The 18,526-nt window shown below is 39.0% G+C and overlaps 1 protein-coding gene across 1 annotated transcript in view; it reads left to right on the top strand.

The window, feature by feature from the left end:
* Positions 1-697: 697 nt before the first annotated feature.
* Positions 698-18,526, top strand: part of LOC140941370 (uncharacterized) — a 22,848-nt gene continuing 5,019 nt past the window's right edge. Inside the window, exons 1-14 of the mRNA XM_073390361.1 lie at positions 698-917; positions 2,429-2,667; positions 3,047-3,237; positions 5,148-5,396; positions 5,498-5,560; positions 6,466-6,575; positions 7,464-7,571; positions 9,588-9,681; positions 10,393-10,523; positions 11,368-11,454; positions 13,535-13,650; positions 15,186-15,264; positions 16,002-16,091; positions 16,864-16,968. Of these exons, the coding sequence (XP_073246462.1) occupies positions 852-917; positions 2,429-2,667; positions 3,047-3,237; positions 5,148-5,396; positions 5,498-5,560; positions 6,466-6,575; positions 7,464-7,571; positions 9,588-9,681; positions 10,393-10,523; positions 11,368-11,454; positions 13,535-13,650; positions 15,186-15,264; positions 16,002-16,091; positions 16,864-16,968 (1,728 nt within the window). The 5' untranslated portion in view covers positions 698-851. The remainder of the gene's footprint in view (positions 918-2,428; positions 2,668-3,046; positions 3,238-5,147; positions 5,397-5,497; positions 5,561-6,465; positions 6,576-7,463; positions 7,572-9,587; positions 9,682-10,392; positions 10,524-11,367; positions 11,455-13,534; positions 13,651-15,185; positions 15,265-16,001; positions 16,092-16,863; positions 16,969-18,526) is intronic.

Here is an 18,526-nt window from a genome sequence, read left to right as displayed (position 1 = left end):
TAAATCGTCGCGATCCTGTTCACCGGCATCATCCGAAATGCTCGCACTAAGCTGTTCTTCTCCTGCTTACCGCAGTGTCCGCCTGCAACCAAACGACAACACCAGAAAGGATAGGCAAAAATAATGAACAAAATAAAGGCTTTCACAACTTACCGACCCATTAAATACTGCTTTGCACGTTAAAATATAACCTCAGTGACAGCGTGCTGCAAAGACCGATAAACGTGCAATTACAACACGTTTTATCCATCATCCTGCACCATCCGTACAGCACTTTCTCAGTCGTACTATAGTACGTACTATGGCGGGTGATACCCGGTAATTTGGGTATCATTTTTACGGGTGATACCCAGTACCCTTTGAGTGAATCGGGTGGTAGAGGACCTGACATCCGCCATTACCGACGTGAACATGTACAAGGAAGCGCGGGGAGGGAGAGGGTAGGTGAAGCGCTCAGTTCCTCAGTTCCATATTCGAGAATGAAAACGAAGAACAGTGAAAAAAAACGTATTCAAAAACGATAGATTTAAAAACTTAAATGAAATTTAAAATATAATTAGTAGGATAAAGAATAAACAAACAAAAAGAAAATGATTAAAGTTGAAAAATCGATGTTCACATGTTTACCACCCACCCACCCACCCTATTCTCCCAAGTCCCGAGAAAACATTCTACTTGACAACGCAGTCATGTCAGCGGAAGTCTTTGAGCGCTAAGGGGGTTGTCTGAAGTTAACTCATGTTTTATACAATCCTCTTCAGTATTTAAGTTTTCTTTTAATTTCTGTTACGATGTAATGTTTCAAGGCCTTCAAAGGAAGGCGGAGAAAGGTATGATCGACTCTGTTTACTATGAGATCCGTAAAATCACCGGGCGTGAACTCGCTTGGCAACAGATTCGTCTCAACTCAAACACCGGTGAGGCTTCCGCTTTGTGGTTAACTGTTTATTTCCCATGAAAAGGAGCATCGTTCCAGGGTATCTATAGCTTTAGGGTTGGTAATTTTTTACAACTTCTGTGTTTAATGTTGGCTTTACTCCGCGGTCTTCGTTGGAGAAAAGAACGGTTTATAGCTCATGGCGCTGCTACTTAATCAGAGTCAGGGTTCTTGTTCTAGAATCATGTATTGAAAGTCTTTCTTTGGCGAGAAAGCCGCTGTTTATTTGAAATTTTGCTTCCACTCTGTAAATTGCATTGCATTCAACCGTACATTTGTTACTTTTGGTTAATTTTAGTGTAGTTGATGCCTAGATATAAAGTGCCTCAAAAGCTGCATGTAACTGGTGGCACTTTTGCAGGTCGTACTGTACGTTTTGATATATCCAAAAGCAATTCAAGGTCTCTAAGCTAATCTCTGTCATAGAACCTCGAGTTTAAGTCCCGCCCTGATGACTACCTGGATTTGTTCTTGGAAATCCGGAGTTCAAATCTTCGGCCTCAGTTGCAAAATAGCCACCTGGTTTGCCTCCTACTGGCTGGGTTTCTTATAACCTTGATACATTCCAATTGAAGAGTCAAATCCTGTTAATAATGACACTGAGGGGGTCATAAAAAGTTCGGTATTAACAGGGTGTCCATATTAAGTGGGCTGAATTTAGAGATCATCGAAGGGCTTTCTTTCCCCAGAGACAAAGCAAAGTATCTGTAATAAATGAAGTGCCCATATTCTATGTTTTCACTGTCACGCCATCAAAATAAAAATGCAAACAATTCAATACAGAGAGTCCAGAATCTGGGAAATTAAAGAAGATAAATATACAACAAGCCTTGCCAAGAATCAAGTCTGTGCGATATTTCATATGCAAGATATTCGGAAAAATGTTTTAATTCAAATTCATACAGTAAAGCTTTACATATATGGAGACAACATGGCCACCAGAAATCAATAAAAACACCTGTTTTTGAGTTTTCCTACAAAGTGTGAATTCCTTGCTTGAGGAACTCATAATGATAATAATTATTATTATTATTCTGAGGCAAGGAATGTTTAGATAGCAAATTTTCAAAAAATCAGTGACATTTTTAACCCACATAAGAGCTTTCCCAACCACCAGCCAGATGCTGCGTCACGCAAAAACCTGAAAATGGAAGCATCCTCTATTGCAAAACAAAGGACCCTTTCAAGTCGAAAATTTGTATATTAAAGGTGTTTAGGTGCTGTAATACCTCATGAAAGTAAAACCTCAAAAGAATTGATAGTTTCTTAGTTTGAATTTTGGTGATGTCATGTGAAAACCAAGAGTTAAGCGGGTGTCCGTACAAGGGGTCTGACTTTGCTTCATTATCCCTGAAAAGTACCATCAAGGGATAGGATAATTGAGTATAATTTCGTTTCTTTAATTTTTAGCGACTGTGTACAAAACAACAAAATAAATTAGTTATTCAGTATGGTAAATCATAATGTGTTGCATTCCTCTATTCTTTTCAGGATAAAAAACCCACTATTTTACAACAAAAGCAAGCGCCGAGAAAGCCTTATCGTCAAGCAATAACACCATCACCCCCCAAAACAAGCCCTGGTTCCAGAAATGTTTCAAGACCACAAACTTCATTGGGACTTTATAATGAACAAGAGGCTACTTTTGATGAAGTGTTGGATTATTCAAGGCCAAAATCTGCATTTGGAAACAACAATGAAAGAGTAACAAAAGTGTACAACATTAACAGGTAAATTCTTGTACATTTTATACAAAAATGCCAGCAGAGTTATAAGGCATTGGTGATAGATCCTATTTTCCCTCAGAGTTCTGTTCCTACGTGTATCGTATCTTGGGCAATTATCTCAGATTAAGCTATGTTACTCATGAGGAAGTTGCTTCTTTCAGTACTGGTCATATGCTTGCTTTTGTGCATCTTACACTTTCCAAAAAGATGAAGGAATAAATCTGCTGAGAATATCAAAGAATTTTTTATGGAAAATATAAATTATATTGAATCCCTTTTGACAAACAATGACCCCCCCCCCCCCCCCCCCCATCCCCCAATCAAACCTGTGCATCTGTGGAAGCTTACAGTTTTATCCTTTGCTTCAACATTTGATATTTAGGTCAAAAACTCCGACAAAGAGTAGAACCATCAACAAGTCTACAAAGACTACCCAAAGATCAAAGAAAGGCCCATCCAAAGCAAGAGTTGTTTGGGTGGACAATGCTGTGCCACAGGACACCCAACATGAGTCAAACAGTGATGCAGTCACAAATTCAACTGAATTTGAATCATCAAATTATCACACACCAAGTAGGTGCCCCTTTTCTCATTTTGTTCAATGATTCTTTGAATTTATAGCTTTATCTGTTTTTTTTTTTGTGATCTAAATACTAAGTCTGATGTACAACAATATGACTTTGTATAAACCAGGAGCAGAGAGTTATGCAATCACTGAGTTGGTTTCAGTTTTCAGCAAAAATCAAATACCGCAAATGACCTAATAAATTGCACGGGGCGTCTATTTAATTTTGGGGTGCTTAAAGCTTTTGGTGAAAATATCACTTGAGAGATTTTAAAAATAGCAGAATATCCACTCCAGTTGATACATCTAGGCCATCTCATCTTGGTAAGCTGCAACGCCTGCAGAACGCGGCAGCTCGGCTGGTATGTACTGTATCTAGGTATGATCCTATCACACCATCCCTGATCAACCTGCACTGGCTTCCGGTTACCCACAGAATAGAATTCAAGATAGCAATGCTGGTTCACAAATGTATCTACGGTGTCGCACCACAATATCTTTTAGACTTAATAAAAATCAAAGAGAGCTCACGGTATCAGTTGAGATCATACCGGGGCATACTCCTTATGGACAATACCTATAGAACAAAAAAGACACTCGGGGATAGGGCGTTTGAAAATGCTGCGCCCAAAGTATGGAACCGACTCCCTCTAGAAATTAGACAATGTCAATCATTGAACATTTTTAAAGTTTTACTAAAGACACATCTTTTTAAATTAGCTTTTTATTAGTTCTTTTATTAACTCATATTTTACTTTCATTGTTTTCCGAAAATTGTAAATTATTATTATTATTATCATTATTTAGATTAGCCATTTATTACTTTAAGATTTTAGTGTTGTAATGCGCATTCGATCATATCTTTATCGCATGCTAGACTGCGCCATATAAGAAATAAACATTATTATTATTATTATTATTATTTTGAGATCCATATCACTCTTTGAAATTCCAACATTGATGTCAGAATCCTCGCTCATTGTTGTGTTCCTATCGTTTGTCTATCCTCAATGCTTCAAAATTGACATCGAACAAGATGAAATTAGCAAAGCCTTGTTGATCAAGCAAGAAACTGAATGAATTGAATGATTTTGAACCTTTTTGCTAACTTCTAGTATTTTCGACTAATTCTCACAGGTGGCGTCTATTAGACAGGGGGCATTTATTAGAGAGGGGCGTCCAATGAAATTTTAACACTGTAGAGGGAGGATTTATAAGATCATAAGAGGGGTTTTATTTGGAAGTGGGCATTTATTAGGTCGTTAATGCAAGCAATAAAATCTGATCTTAAAGATAAGGTTATTGTTGTTTTGTTATTCTGGGCCTCCAAAGTGAAAGGTTGAAATAAAATAAAAGGGGTATCATGTATACATACATATATGCAGTTACTCTTCCTTCAAGAAGTCAGACCTCCTTTCAGCTTGTCATGCAATAATCTACTTAGGAGGCAATGTTTAAGCAAACATTATTGTGTTGATCATGTTACGTCTTGAAGGTAGAAATCATGAGTCACAAATATACAGCAGTTGTGGTTGCTTTTTATGGGTAACAAAATAACATCAATTACTGCGGCAGGATTAGCTCAGTGGTAGAGTGCTTGACTGCAGAGTGGGAGGTCACGGGTTTGATTCTCCGGGCTGCAGGACCAGTACTCAGGGTCTTGAAATAACTGAGTAATACTGCCTCGCCCTGCAAATGGCTACACCTTTAAATGGCTTGGATCATCAGGCCACATAAAGTGGCACTCCTGTCTCCAGTAGGAAACGTAGAAATAGTGTCCCCAATTAGTATTTTCATCCTAAAATTTACATTGACAATCAAATAAAGTGCCTTAATTTTTATCACAATTCACATACAAAGTTTAGGGTGCCCTGGCTGGAGTCTGTGACTGCATGTGTTGTTTTTTGTCTCGTGAAAGGTAATAATTCCACTGCTCAGACATGGACTGTCAGTAATTCACAAGACAAAGGAAGGTCAGCCCTCCCTAGAAGGCGTACAGGATTCAATGCTGGTGCCCTCATACCAGGTTCTGTATCTACTATGGTGTCTATACCAGAATCAGATGATGGTCGCAGTTCAAGGTCCATTGCCTCTCCTTCTTTTCAGAATTTGCTAGACCATGATGAAAGTTCAGATTATGAAACAGATTTAGAGGAGGACTTTCCAGGTACATTTGTACAATGTTATGACTGAAAACAGCCTTTCAGTGAGCAATATTGTGAAAACAAATCAGTGATGCATTATTTGCGTTTTGTTTCTGTTATTCAGTTCCAAAGAAAGTGTTTGATCCATCAGGAAGAAATGTGTACCACAAGTTGTGCAAAGAAGAAGGTGAGAAGCCCCTTAATATTTCAACTTCCAAAATACATAAACTGATAATCTAATAAGCCCCTTTTGAAAATCATTTTCTAATTATTAAAAAATTTTCCAAAGAAAATAACAGAAAATATTTGCAAATTACAGAAGAGAGTTTTTATTTTGCTGCCAAAACAGCGAAAATACAAAAGTTAACTGCAGCTTTCACCTACTTAAAAATGGATCGTCACTGTCACAATTTTTTCCTCCTTTTCTGCCAATTGTCAGTGCTTTCTGAGAGGATTGTCATCAATTTTTGAAGCCATGTTGCCTGTCATTTTTACCCATTGGAAGGCTCCCCAAAGGAACAATGAATTTTTGGGTACTACCTTTGGCTAGTTGCAACTGATACTCTAAGGCTCTCAGCTGTTTTAATGGTGTAAATTCCAACAAGTACCCTAGTAGCTATTTTTCCAACATGATTTTCAGTACCTGGTATAATTATGAAGTTGTTTGAGTCACTAGAATTCACATAGGTTGGCTTGTTTACCCATCCAGTTTTTCTCTCAAACACAAACAAGCCAACCAATAGGGAGATGCAAATTATTGTGTAAAATTAATGCTAAAAACTATGCTAAACCTCTGCTAGCAGGATAAGGAAAGATGAAGTGCCAACAAACAAAACAAAGTTGGGTTAACACTATGACAGTAAAGAAAACTATAGGTACTTCAAATAAAAATTAAGTGAAATGCTAAGAGAGACGTACATTGTACATGTATAGCTAAGACAAGGGACATGCATAACCCGCCCAGCCCTAAACGGGCCTCTAATTTTGGCTGGTTAAGTAACCCTTTTGGTGTTCAGGATCATTCAGCAGTCATTCTTCACATCAGAAAATTATCATTTATTGATTTACTAGTGATATTGTTTTTACAAACAGATCTTGTCCCAGTGTCATATTTGTCTGACCGGTTCAGATCCAAAGAGATTGTTATGAAGCATCATGGACTGGGATCTCAAGGAACACTGCCTATTGCCAAGGCACTCATTGTATGTAACTTGACCTAGCTGTTAACCAAAAATGCCTTTTATTTTAGTGTTTATTAAACACAAATACCAAAGCAGGTGGTTTCTACAGTGTACATGAAGTATTTTTTACCCTTGGTTTTTCTGTGCGGATTAGTTACAAGTTAAAGAAAAAACTGAGTGTGTTGCTAAATTAAATCTATTCTTTTGAACTAAAGTTTTGCAGTCCCTTGATGTACTCAGGCAGTTGTTACTGCTTGATCCTTGACCCTCGATTTAATGTGCATGCATGGTGTCATGTATAATTAATATATGGGACCACATATTGGTCATGTTTGCCATTGTCCTAACACTATAGTGCAGACAAAGAAGATGCTGTTTCCGAAGTCTAGGCATCCATACAAGGGCGACCCTTGGATAAATAGTGCTTAATTATTAATTGTCTCCATTGAGTAGGCAAAGAGGTCTACATGTACATAAGATAAGAGTTGTTTCACTGCACTGGTCGACCATATGGTCACCAGTTCAACTCCATGGTAACAGGTTTACCGTCTAGAGGATTTTAACTGTATCGTGCCATATGTGCTGCACACAATTTATCAGAAGCTCCTATTATTGGCAGTCAAGTCTTCAAAAAGCACATATTTTGACATTGTCAAAGGGACAGAAAATGTGTGGTTGTGCAGTATATTGAAACATGAAGCGTCTGGGTAATAATCATTGCACAACTTAACCACTTTTTAGTGAAGGAACTTAGACTTTAGAAAAAGACGTTTTAAGACTGCTCTGCCATCTATATGGACAGCCAAAAATAATTGTTTTTAATAAGTATTGTAATATATTTTTCTTCATATTAGTTTATGCAGGAACCTTTGACAATCCCTTAATTTATTGATCCTTCCTTTTTCTCAGAGAAATACTTTTACAGAAAAGTTAGACTTGACAGATAACTACATAGAGGCTGCTGGGGGAGTTGCATTGGCCAGAATGTTGATGGATAACTGCTTCATCACAGAAATAGTAAGTTAAAATATCTATGTTGTTATCAATAATTAAGGTATTGCAACGCATCATTAGCATGACTATTATGTCATGCAAAAAAGGAACATAGATGTTTTTAATGTACTTCACAATCATGGTGGCCGTCAATAATAGTAAGTTTAATAACCAGGACTTTATGCGACCAATATCACTCATCTGGTCTTTTTAAGCTCACAACATGAGTCTCATGAATAAATAATCATGCCAGTTAAACAGAGGCAATATGCAGTCCGGTAAAGCATCCCTTTCTACAGAAATTATAATTCAATGAGAATTCTGAGTTAGAGGGGTTTCCCACCAGCCCTAGGCACCAAACCACAGTTTATCTACAGTACAATAATAAGGGCTAATGGGACTAAGCTGGAATTTTCAGAGGCTTGAGCTAGACATTGTTACCAAAAAAAATATGAACCAACAAAATTTCAAGCAGGGATTTTAGTCTGGATATTTTCTGTAACTGCAACAAATTTTACCCAAGCATGTCATTTTTTGACAGAAACTGAACAATACATTTTACTCTGACAATAAGCAAGTCCAACTTAAAATCTAGACCTGTCAGGTGTTTTCAGACTTTAAGCAGTCTTAATGTAGAAAGAGGGAGCATTGTATGAGAAGACGAGAAAGCAGGGCTTTGAAATAAAATGCGTGGAAGAGAGTGAGACAATGAAGTGGTTTTTTGACACCCTAAACAATGTTAAAAAGTAATTATTTAGTTCTGCCATGACAGAAACATATGTCATGTGCCATTGTGTCATTTCAGAAAATATCCATACCTCCAACCACAGATGTTCTTTTAGATTATACCCCCTCCCTGTCAGAATTTGTATTAACCGTCCATGGGAAAGGTATGGATATTTCCTAGAATGATACATTAGTAGCAGATCATAAATAACACTCTTACTGGTTGGCTGTGTACATTGTCTAGCTGGCATTAAATGGGTGTAGAATATTATTAAAGGAGTGGCAATTAAGTAACTAAATTAAGCTCAAAAAAAAAAACAAAATGTAAACCTACCGGTAATAAACTTATGCATTCCTCCCAAACTGCTTCCCATAATTAAGTTAAGTTGATAATCTAAGCTCATACAGAGCTCTGTTAGCTTCTGTTTTGTATGACTTTTTAAGCTTAAGCATTAGGACACAGTAGACAAACACAATCATTCAAAATAATTCTTGAGGAAAATCAAAATTATGCTATTTAATGGCTAAGGATTATTGGCATGGAAGATTTGAACAGATCTGTTTGCTTTAAACAGCATTAACTTTAAAAATTACAGTAAATTAAGTATCTGCATTGCAATGAAATCAAATAGTATTAATGATTTTTCTATTGGTTTTGCTTGATTTTTTTTCTCACATATTTGATGTATAAGTTAATAATAAATTATTTCAAGTGGCTGTTGATTAAAATAATAATCATCGTTTCTATCATCTGATGACAGTTCGTCATGAAATCAAGAGCAGTGACAAAATACTGACAGGTTTGTTAACATTTTAAAACTTTTAAAAAATGATGAGAATCTACGTAAACTTTCCAGTAACTCATTTTGTTAAGTAAACACAGTGTATTCTTTACAGTAAAAACCATTTTACTACATAGACCATTTATACTGTACACCCATCTGCTGAATTATAAACATTTTAAAAAGCTAGGTTTTAATATACCTTATTATTATCCACCATACCTGTTAACTGTGAATAACATCAAGACTCTTTACAATACCAAGATAATTTCAACAGGTAATTTTAACATAGCATTAAATACGCTTCTCGTTTTTATGCAGTACAGCTACAGTCGACTCTCTCTTAATGGACACCTCTATAAGACGGACACCTCCCTAAAACGGACATCTAGAGTTGGTCCCTACCTTTCTTTACTCCCCTTATTTGACTCTCTATAAGACAGACATCTCTCTAAGACGGACACTTACTGACGGTCCCAAAGGTGTCCGTCTTAGAGGGAGTTGACTGTATATCTCATTTCTTCTTTGTCAGAACTTGTCTGAGAATTTTCTTCGATCACAAGGGGGAGTGGCTTTTGCCAGCATGTTACTGAAGAACACATCATTGATAAAACTGGTGCTAAGATGTAAGTAAAGTATTGAGAGTGTTTTTTTATCATTATACTTTGAGAACGGCTATTCAGCTTCAACTACCAACGGACTGAACTATCACTATCTGCTATATTGTAATATTGTAAAGAAACGCGCTACAGGTTACTCTTTACGAGCGCCAGACTCTCTAACGATGCCTCGTTTCAGTTCTACTGATGGCAAAAACTCTATCACTCATAGAGGCCCCGTACTATGGAATGCTTTAATTTTTAAGAACAAGAATTTTTCAAACATAAGTTATAAAGACCTGAGGAGGAAAACCCGTTCAATGGAAATTTTTAAAGAGTTGACTTTTAAAACAGCTACAACAACTACAAATTTTAGATGTAAAGATTTTAATTATATTTAGGAGATTTAGAGTTTTTAATGATGTACACATATAGTTTAGTCAGAGTTTTTAACAATTAGCTTTCAGATAGTCTGATTTTGTGTTATTTTATTACATGTACGTATATATTTAGTTCTTAGGTTTATTTTTTATGTACGACCCCATAAGCTGCATAGCTTTTAATATCATTGTGCTAAAATAAAGGCTGTCTGTCTGTCTGTTTGTCTGGAATCTTGGGCGATAAAATAACGTGCAAGGGAGCACTTTTTTTTTCCAAAAATGGGCTCTGAGACTCAAAAGTCTAACTGAGCACAAGTTTTATTGAATGTGTGTGAGAGTTTCATGTCTCTCTTATCAGCAAACCACTTGTCGGACAAAGATGCCAAAGCATTTGCCGAGGCCCTGAAAGAAAATCGCACTCTGACTCACCTGGACCTGAGCCACAATGAAATTGGAGAAATGGGTGGAATTTACTTAGGAGCTGGTCTGGTAAGAGATCTTTAATAAACAAAGATCAAAATCAAAATTTTCAATATTCATTGTCACGCTTCACCTTATATTTGTACTTTAAGAATTTGAAAGAATTTTATTGTAAATAAAAACATTTTTTGTTCCTTGACTAGTCTCCCTCGCAGCCGTTTGCTAGGGGGACTATTCCTTGACAGGACTTTGTTCTAGCAGCCCCCGGTCGTCCCTGGAACCATACTTTCGCTCTTGGGCAACTAGCAAATCTTATTTGTTTTTAAATTTGAAACCATATACAGTGGAACCTTGATATAACGAAGGGCTGAGGGACTGGCAAAATTTGTTCGCTATAACGAGGTTTCGTTATATCGAGGTTCTTTTTCATATATCTTACTGTTACCAGGGCAAAGAAAATCGTTCGTTATACCGCGGACTTCGTTGTATGGAGGTTCGTTCGTTATCGAGGTTCCAACGTACTAAGCAGGTCTAGAGCACTGGACATTGGCTTGAGCTTTTGTCCTGTGGAAAAGGTTTAAAGGCAAACTTTAAAAAAGATATTTTTGTAAACACTTACTTCAGAAGCTGATCTTAGAACAGCCTTTGTGGTCACTTTCCGCAGCCTTTTTAGCTTTTTTTCCCCTTCGTATCATTTTAGTACATTTCTGGTGTCATTGAAGTTAAAACATTTATAAACTTCTGTAAAGCAGGTAAAGCACCATGCACAGTGTTGAACTGCTGCAACATGTTTATTGTATTGTTGTTGTTGTTATTAAAGAATCTTTTTTGGATTTCAAAGCTTTGTGTCCGTTAGGCAAAGAAAATGATGGGTTTGGCGGTCAATAAAATTATTTCTTCCTTGTTTTGGCAGGGTATGAACTATGGTTTAAAACACCTAGATCTCAGTTGGAATTGTATAAGATTTAAAGGTGCCGTTGGAATGGCCCAGGGTTTGAAGGTAAGTTTGTCTTAACAGCCTTGTAGTTCATTTTCTGACCGTGCAGAAAGAAAGAAGAGGATCTCAGCAGTGCCGGATCCAGACCTAAAGATAAGGGGGAGGGAGGGGGGGGGGGGGGGGGGGAGTGGCGGCGGTCATCCCCCAATTTTTTTTCGGCCCTTCGGGCCTCAGTTTGGTCTAAAAATAAGGGGGCTTCCAGCCCCCCCCCCCCCTTCCGGTCCCTTCCCATCGATCCGCCACTGCTCAGCAAGGGATATGTGACATCCATAAAGAAAACTGAGAATGATTATGGCAACCCCACATTTTGTCGATTTTTGGCAATAAAGCAGAGTAGCATTGCTTAAAAATAGTAAATGCTGCATGGAACCACCACTTGTTGTTTGTTTATTTTAAAAATTCATCTAGTGTGTATTACATTGTTGTTATTTTTGCACCCTATCAAATTCTGATTTTATGTAGTCCTCACCACCGTGAAAATGCGCATTACAGTCAAACCTCCCGTAAGCGACCACACAAAATGCGAAGAGTTAGTGGTCACTTACGAGAGGTGGTCGCTTATGAGAGTCGGATTGCAGGAGGCCCGACACATTTACTTTTTGGAGAGAATGTACCGTAAAATTCCGAAAATAAGCCCGTCCGTGTCTAAGCCTATCCAAATATAAGCCACCCAAACCGGTAACGCAAAAAACCCTCCGTTAAGTCGCCCCTCCAAATATAAGCCCCTCGGGGGCTTGTACTTAGAAAATTGCCCTCAAAGCAAAAACAGTAAATTTACTTCCAACTATAAGGCTAGCCTTATAGATTTTGAAACGCAAATTTCCCTCCGTAGATAAGCCCCTCCGAATATAAGCCCCTCTAAAAATAAGCCCCTCAAAAAGGGCCTTTTGAAAAATATATTCCCCGGGGCTTATTTTCGGAATTTTGCGGTATTGCATGCAATTTTGAGGTTAAGATATATGTAAATTTATGTTGTTTCTAAAAGTTCTTCTCATACTTTGAGTAGCGTAGTACATACAGCGGTGACCGATCGTTTCGTCTACGAGTCGTTTCGCCAACGTCTTATGTCGTTCCGCTAAGAAGCGAAGCGAGCGCTGCGCATTATGCTTCGTTCTCTCAGCCGTGATACAAAAAGTGCGACACGCATGTATATACCCCGTTCTTTCAGCCACTGATCAGGCGAAAGCAGTTAGGGAACTGACCCAACACGTACGCGAAACGACTCGTAGGCGAAACGACCGTAAACCCATACAGCGAACACAAAGATTAGAGCATTGTACCGGCTGGAAAATTGTTAGACCGTCATCCTAAAAAGTGATAGTGGTCGTGTTAGGTTTTAAACTATAAGAACTGTAAGGCTTTGACTGGGAAAAATTTTGGTGTTTTGGATAAGTGGTCGCTTGTGGGGGTATCCGGTCACCTCGCCACTAAAGCATCTCGCCACCAAGGAAATCGCTAACAAGAAATATATATCTTAATACTTATCGAAAGGACAAGTCTAAAACGAATTATTTCACTTTCAATTTACTATGAAAATTAAGGAGGGAAGGTTTGAGTGACATAAATTAATCAACTTTCATAAGTTAAAGGCTTCCGGATTTTATTTAAACAAATCGCACCTCTCGAGCGACGCAAATAAGCTGTACAAAGGTGTTAAAAAGTAGCATTTACTCACAAAAAGTAAAACTAAAGATCAGGGCCCAGTTGCTCGAAGCATGGTTAGCGTTAACCAGCGTTTAATACCTTGACAACGTATTGGTTTTGATACTGCTTAACCAATGGTTAAAGCTAACCATGCTTTGAGCAACTCAGCCCAGAAGTTCGATGCAAGGTGTCAACTAAAATCGATAAACTTATATTTGGGCTTGAGGCAGAGGTAACAATCCCAGGTAAGTAAACAGTGTCAACAGTTATTATGAGGTTGCGAGTAGACTTTTTGGTGGCGATGTAATTGGTGGCGAGATGACCGTGAACCCTTGTGGAAGGTGGTCGCACATGGAGGTTAATTGACTGTGTTTGTCAGGTTAAGAAACCAGTCTTATGTGCAACCCTGCTTACATGCATACTGTCTTCTGACTTTCAGACAAACGATTGCCTTTCACATCTCAACATTTCCTGGAATGGTTTATCCCTGCTGGGATGCGTGGCTCTGGGACGATTTCTGAAGAAAAATGAAGCTTTAGAATCACTTGACATTAGGTATTGTCTATCTTTTACAGGACTCTGAACTCACGACCCTAGAGATACCAGTACCAAAAAGCAGCCCTATTGAAAGAGCATAGAAAAACACTTTTGTTACAGGGCCCGAATGTGCTGCAACAATCTGGGACGAAACCCTCGATAAAAATGCCTGTGCGTACTTCGAGGGCATTTTTCTAAACATCGTACAAATGTACCCGCTGCAAATCATGCCCTCCCCCCTCCCCTTGAGTCTTCAAAAGAGTGCCTCAGCCCTGGGCGTTTGTGCAAAGCAACGTTGAGTCGGGGGAGGTGGTTTCTTTAGTTGAAGCCATTTCTCAGGTAGATCTGTCGGGAATTGTAGCTGCATGGGTATCATTTTCTTATCTCAGGTGAATGAAATTTTACTCCATATAAGGTGTGGGTATACTACACTGTTTTGCTTTAAAATGTGATCACTTTTATGTTTGTGTTTACCTGATGATAAATTGCCGAAGGAGAAGAAAAACTTGGACCCGATTTTGCGGTAACATGTAAGGCTGACATAAATACTAAAACATTTTCGACCATTCTGACCTCTTTAACAAAAACTCCATTTTAATTAAGTTAATCGATAGCTATTCAGCACTTAATTATGAGACGAGAACGAAGACATGGACTTTATTCAGACGTTCTCTGGTGCTTAAAGCTTTTCTTTGTTAGAACACCTCAACTTGTAACTCGCCAGCCAAATTTCGCATCCCTAAAATTTCTTAAGTCAAGATTTCTCGATCACTAAAGGAAACAAAATTTCAGGGTCTCAAGGTGCTTTTCAATCAATGAACACAAAAATATTCCCAGCAGCGCTCCTTTTGTATTCTCAAACGAAATGTCCAGTTGCGGGCAGTATGTGGCAGTAAGGGCGCTTTCCATTTGTCAGAAATGACCGCCCAGACCATTCCAGTCATAATGAGAATTTCACCTTTAATCAAAACTATCTAGCCAGATCAGTCAAATCCTAAATAGCAGGCACGAAGGACATGGTGTTCAACAAAAACTCTTGGAAAAAAAACATTTTTCATTGTCAAAATGACTGGTCCCGCTATGGTCCGGCCGGTCAGTTCTGACTTTTGGAAAGCGCCCTTTAAGATGAGTACAACGCTTGCGTTCCAGATCTGATTTATCTTTCCTCTCCCAGCCAGCTGCATAAATGAATGGACTGGTAAACATAATGCTGGAGGGTATTAACTACACTATTAACTACACATATCGTGTTGCGAAGTAGCAATACTCTTGTCTGCCACATTTGACAGAAACGGAGCCAAGTTCCTGCCGTACTAGCCTCCCCCGCGGACGTTCTTTTGGCATCGCGAACCCCTAAGAACGTCTACGTGGGAGGCTACTACCTTAAGGTTGTCCCGTGGCTCGTGTGCGCCCCAGATATTTCCCTTCCCTACTCGTTCCACCACCGATTTTCCCCTTGAGAGCTTGCTTAGAACTGTCGTCTTCATGATTCTAAAACACATTAGCCATAAAGGAGTATAATGAAGTGCTTTTGAAACCTTTTTTTTTTTCAGTAACAATCGTATTGGTCTCCTAGCCACACAGAAACTGGCTCTTGGCATTGCTGCACACCCAAATCTGAAAGTCTTAAAGGTACTGACGCAACGTTCGTTCACTTTGGAGTGATCAGTTTTGGATAGCGATGTGGGCGTGCCGTCCCCATCAAGTTCTTTGATACCTTTTATAACCCTTAACATTTAAAAGAAGTGAAAAGTCAGTTATCATTTAAGTTCTTCGGCTTTAAGTTCTACAGGGAATTGATGTTCAGAAGCAATCCGTCGGAGTTGTTTAGAGCTCTTTTAGTTTGTGTTTAAGTACAACAGGAGAGTTAATTTGCGTACATACAAAGTGCGAAAAAGGAGGTTTGTGTCATAGACTTTGTCCTGTACCGACTCTCTTAAATAAAGACATCATACACAGCGGAAGAAAGCACTGCTTGAAGTTTCAAATAAATGCTAGGTTAATTAAGAGTAACACTGTGTATCTTCAATGTAATTGACAGATTTAACAAGACAACGCGACAAAAGTGTTCAGAGCGCGCAGAACATAAAACCGACATGACCACGTATAACAAAAGACTGCCAGTCTTTCAGCTGTCTGTGACATGATCAATGGTAGAACAGCAGCCTTTTTCTTAGTCGTCCTCGGCGATTTCGGACCTGACGTCACCTGTTAGGCTTGTCGGATAGCACGGACTGACATGGGAACGAGGCTGTTGAACAGCAAATCAATCTCCGGAAGCCACGTTTAGTCCTGTCCGCGCGCTTTCTCGTTTTCATTTGACGTTCTGCTGTCTTTGCTAAATCTGCCTATTGTTGTAAACCTTGCAGATCGGGAAGAATCCAATTGGGGATGGAGGAGTAGAAACGCTGTTGAATGTCGTCAAGGCACACCGCACCATAAAGTTCCTTTCTCTTGAAGTATGTTTGTTAAAGTTTGTAAAATTTTAAGTCTTAGGGTTTTCATTGAAGGGAAATTCTCGCGCAGCATGCGCTAGCCCGTTACAATAAACATGCATGTTTTCTTATCAATCCTGAAAAATGCATTTTCTGGCTCTTTCGTTATCTGTGCTTGCCATTAGGCGTCGGGGTATTTCCCACTGCGTTTGCAGGTATTCCTGTACCTTCTACATAAGAGCTCATATAACTGTTCTTACAATTTATCAAAGTAGAATCAAACCTCTAGGAACGCCTCCATACAGTCTGGGAGCAAGCTTTCTGGGGGGGGGGGGGTGGGGGGCGGGCTTTGAGGGCGGGGGAGAAAAAGACTAGTATTTGTCTCGACCCCCCACCCCTCAGCTAGCCCCCTAGGGAACATGCTAGCCTGCTAGCCTCCATAATAAGGACATCTCTATACGCTGCGGATAGTAATATCATATTCGTCCCAGAAATACCAAACTTAATGATTGTAATAATAGTGCTACTATCATTAATAACAATTACAGTAAAAAACAACCCAGCTAGTAGTGCGGACGTGACTTGAACTCGGAGCCCCCAGATTTCAAGTCCAGCAATCTTCATACATTCCCACCTCTATATTATACAGGCACCTCTGTAATGCGGGCACCTGACTCAGTCCAATAGGTTTCTGTAAAAGAGAGTTTGACTGCCTATGGGTATTTTGAAAAACGTTCGATTAAACGTATGGAGAAATGGGTTTTCTTACTGGAATTTTGTTTCTACTGTTTTGTAGGACATAACAGTATCTCCTAAAATATTTGACGAAATCAAAGAGATTGAGAAAGAAAAAGGCGTCACTATAATTACAGGAGGTATCGGCGGCTACAAGAGACCAAAGGTATAGTTTAAGCGGTTTTTTTTGCCCATTCTTGGAAGTCGTCCGTTCAAAATTTCTTACAGGAGTAGAGCGACATACGTTAGGATGTCTATGAATCTAACAGGGCATAATGTCTCTCGCACTTTTGTGGAACTACTCTTGAATTAGGCTTTGTCCAGGCTCCTTATTGGGGAAAAGGGGCAAATAACAGGACAAGCTTGAAGAACGAGGCGAACCGGGTGTGGGACCGACGAGAAGAAGCGACCCTTTCCCCTGTCCAGTTCCTCGATCGGTTCGAGAATAAGAAAGCAGAAATCACGGGGTTTTGACAAATTGTGATTTGAGAGTGACCATAAAGGGGTTATAGCTGCTGAGAATGGGTCGCCTGTGTGCAGATGTCTTTTGTTCCTTTGTATAGGGTATGGAGTGCGTTGTGGCTCAAATCATTTATCCTTGGTTTTAATTTTATCTCTCACTGTTCTTGGGTACGGTAACGTATTGTTATTAGTTCAAATCAAGGGAATATAAAATTAAATTACGAATTGAATTTAACTACAGCATGTATAACGGTGATACGGCCCAGGTGAATGATTGCGACCTTCGCGGAACTGAAAAAGAAGCCCTGGGTCCCCGACTTCACATCACTATGTGACCGCTAGAATTGTTTTAAGAACCATGTCAACACAGGGGCCCTCGGAGACGTTCAAAATAGTCTCTGCTCTGCCTCCTTCCCAATGGGATTTTCTCATCACTATACTGGAAACATCCCCACCCACCCCTACCCTTCCTAAACATTTTGCCCTAAGTGTGTTAGGAGAGGGGCCAGTGGGTGGGTTTTCAGAATCTTATAGGATTATCAACCGTGTTGACTATTAAATCTCAACCGTTTCCTTCTTTTTTCCGATCCTACCCGTCCCTCGTGTGTACGCGGCAAGAGGACTGCTGGCTCTAGAGACCATTTTGTAATTAGCCTGCGAGCAAGCTCTCCTATTTGGGCGAGTGAAACAAGTCTCGAATAGGAGAGCTTGCTCGCAGGCTATTTTGTAATCAAAATACGAGTCCCACTTCGGAAAGCGCGCGTTAGTATTTCTGAGTCAGTCGGCTCAAGCAGAATTAAATGAAACGAATGCTTTACTTCGAGATGTAGTTATTCCACTGAGTTTTCAGACAGTGCGTCAGCAATTCAACTTTCTGTAGACTACTAGAATAACCATGAACTAAGAATATAGGCTTTTAGGCCAGGATTGCTTTGGCGCCCGCCATGAAGACTCACTAACTTGATAGTAGCATTAAAGTCCAGTTATGCATGGCTTATTAACTTTCAATATCGGCAGTGTTTACTCGCTAACTCTCAAGATCTTTCAGATATTACTTTAAAAATATTATCAGTTTTTTCAAAACTCACAAATATAATCTTGATAAATATATTGTACTGCAAAGTTTAAGAGGCGCAACAAGAAGTCAACAAGGCGGCACGAAGAAAATTATAGATTTTGAATATCGCGCTGATAAAGTGCCTTAAAACAGTCAAAGTCCCAGTTTTAGGTGCTGTTTGAAATTAATAACTTATTCTTGACCC

The sequence above is a fragment of the Porites lutea genome, chromosome 6, assembly GCF_958299795.1.
Source record: "Porites lutea chromosome 6, jaPorLute2.1, whole genome shotgun sequence".
Classification (NCBI taxonomy): domain Eukaryota; kingdom Metazoa; phylum Cnidaria; class Anthozoa; order Scleractinia; family Poritidae; genus Porites; species Porites lutea.
The sequence above is the reverse complement of the archived record's forward strand: the minus strand, read 5'-3'. Positions and strand labels throughout refer to the sequence as shown.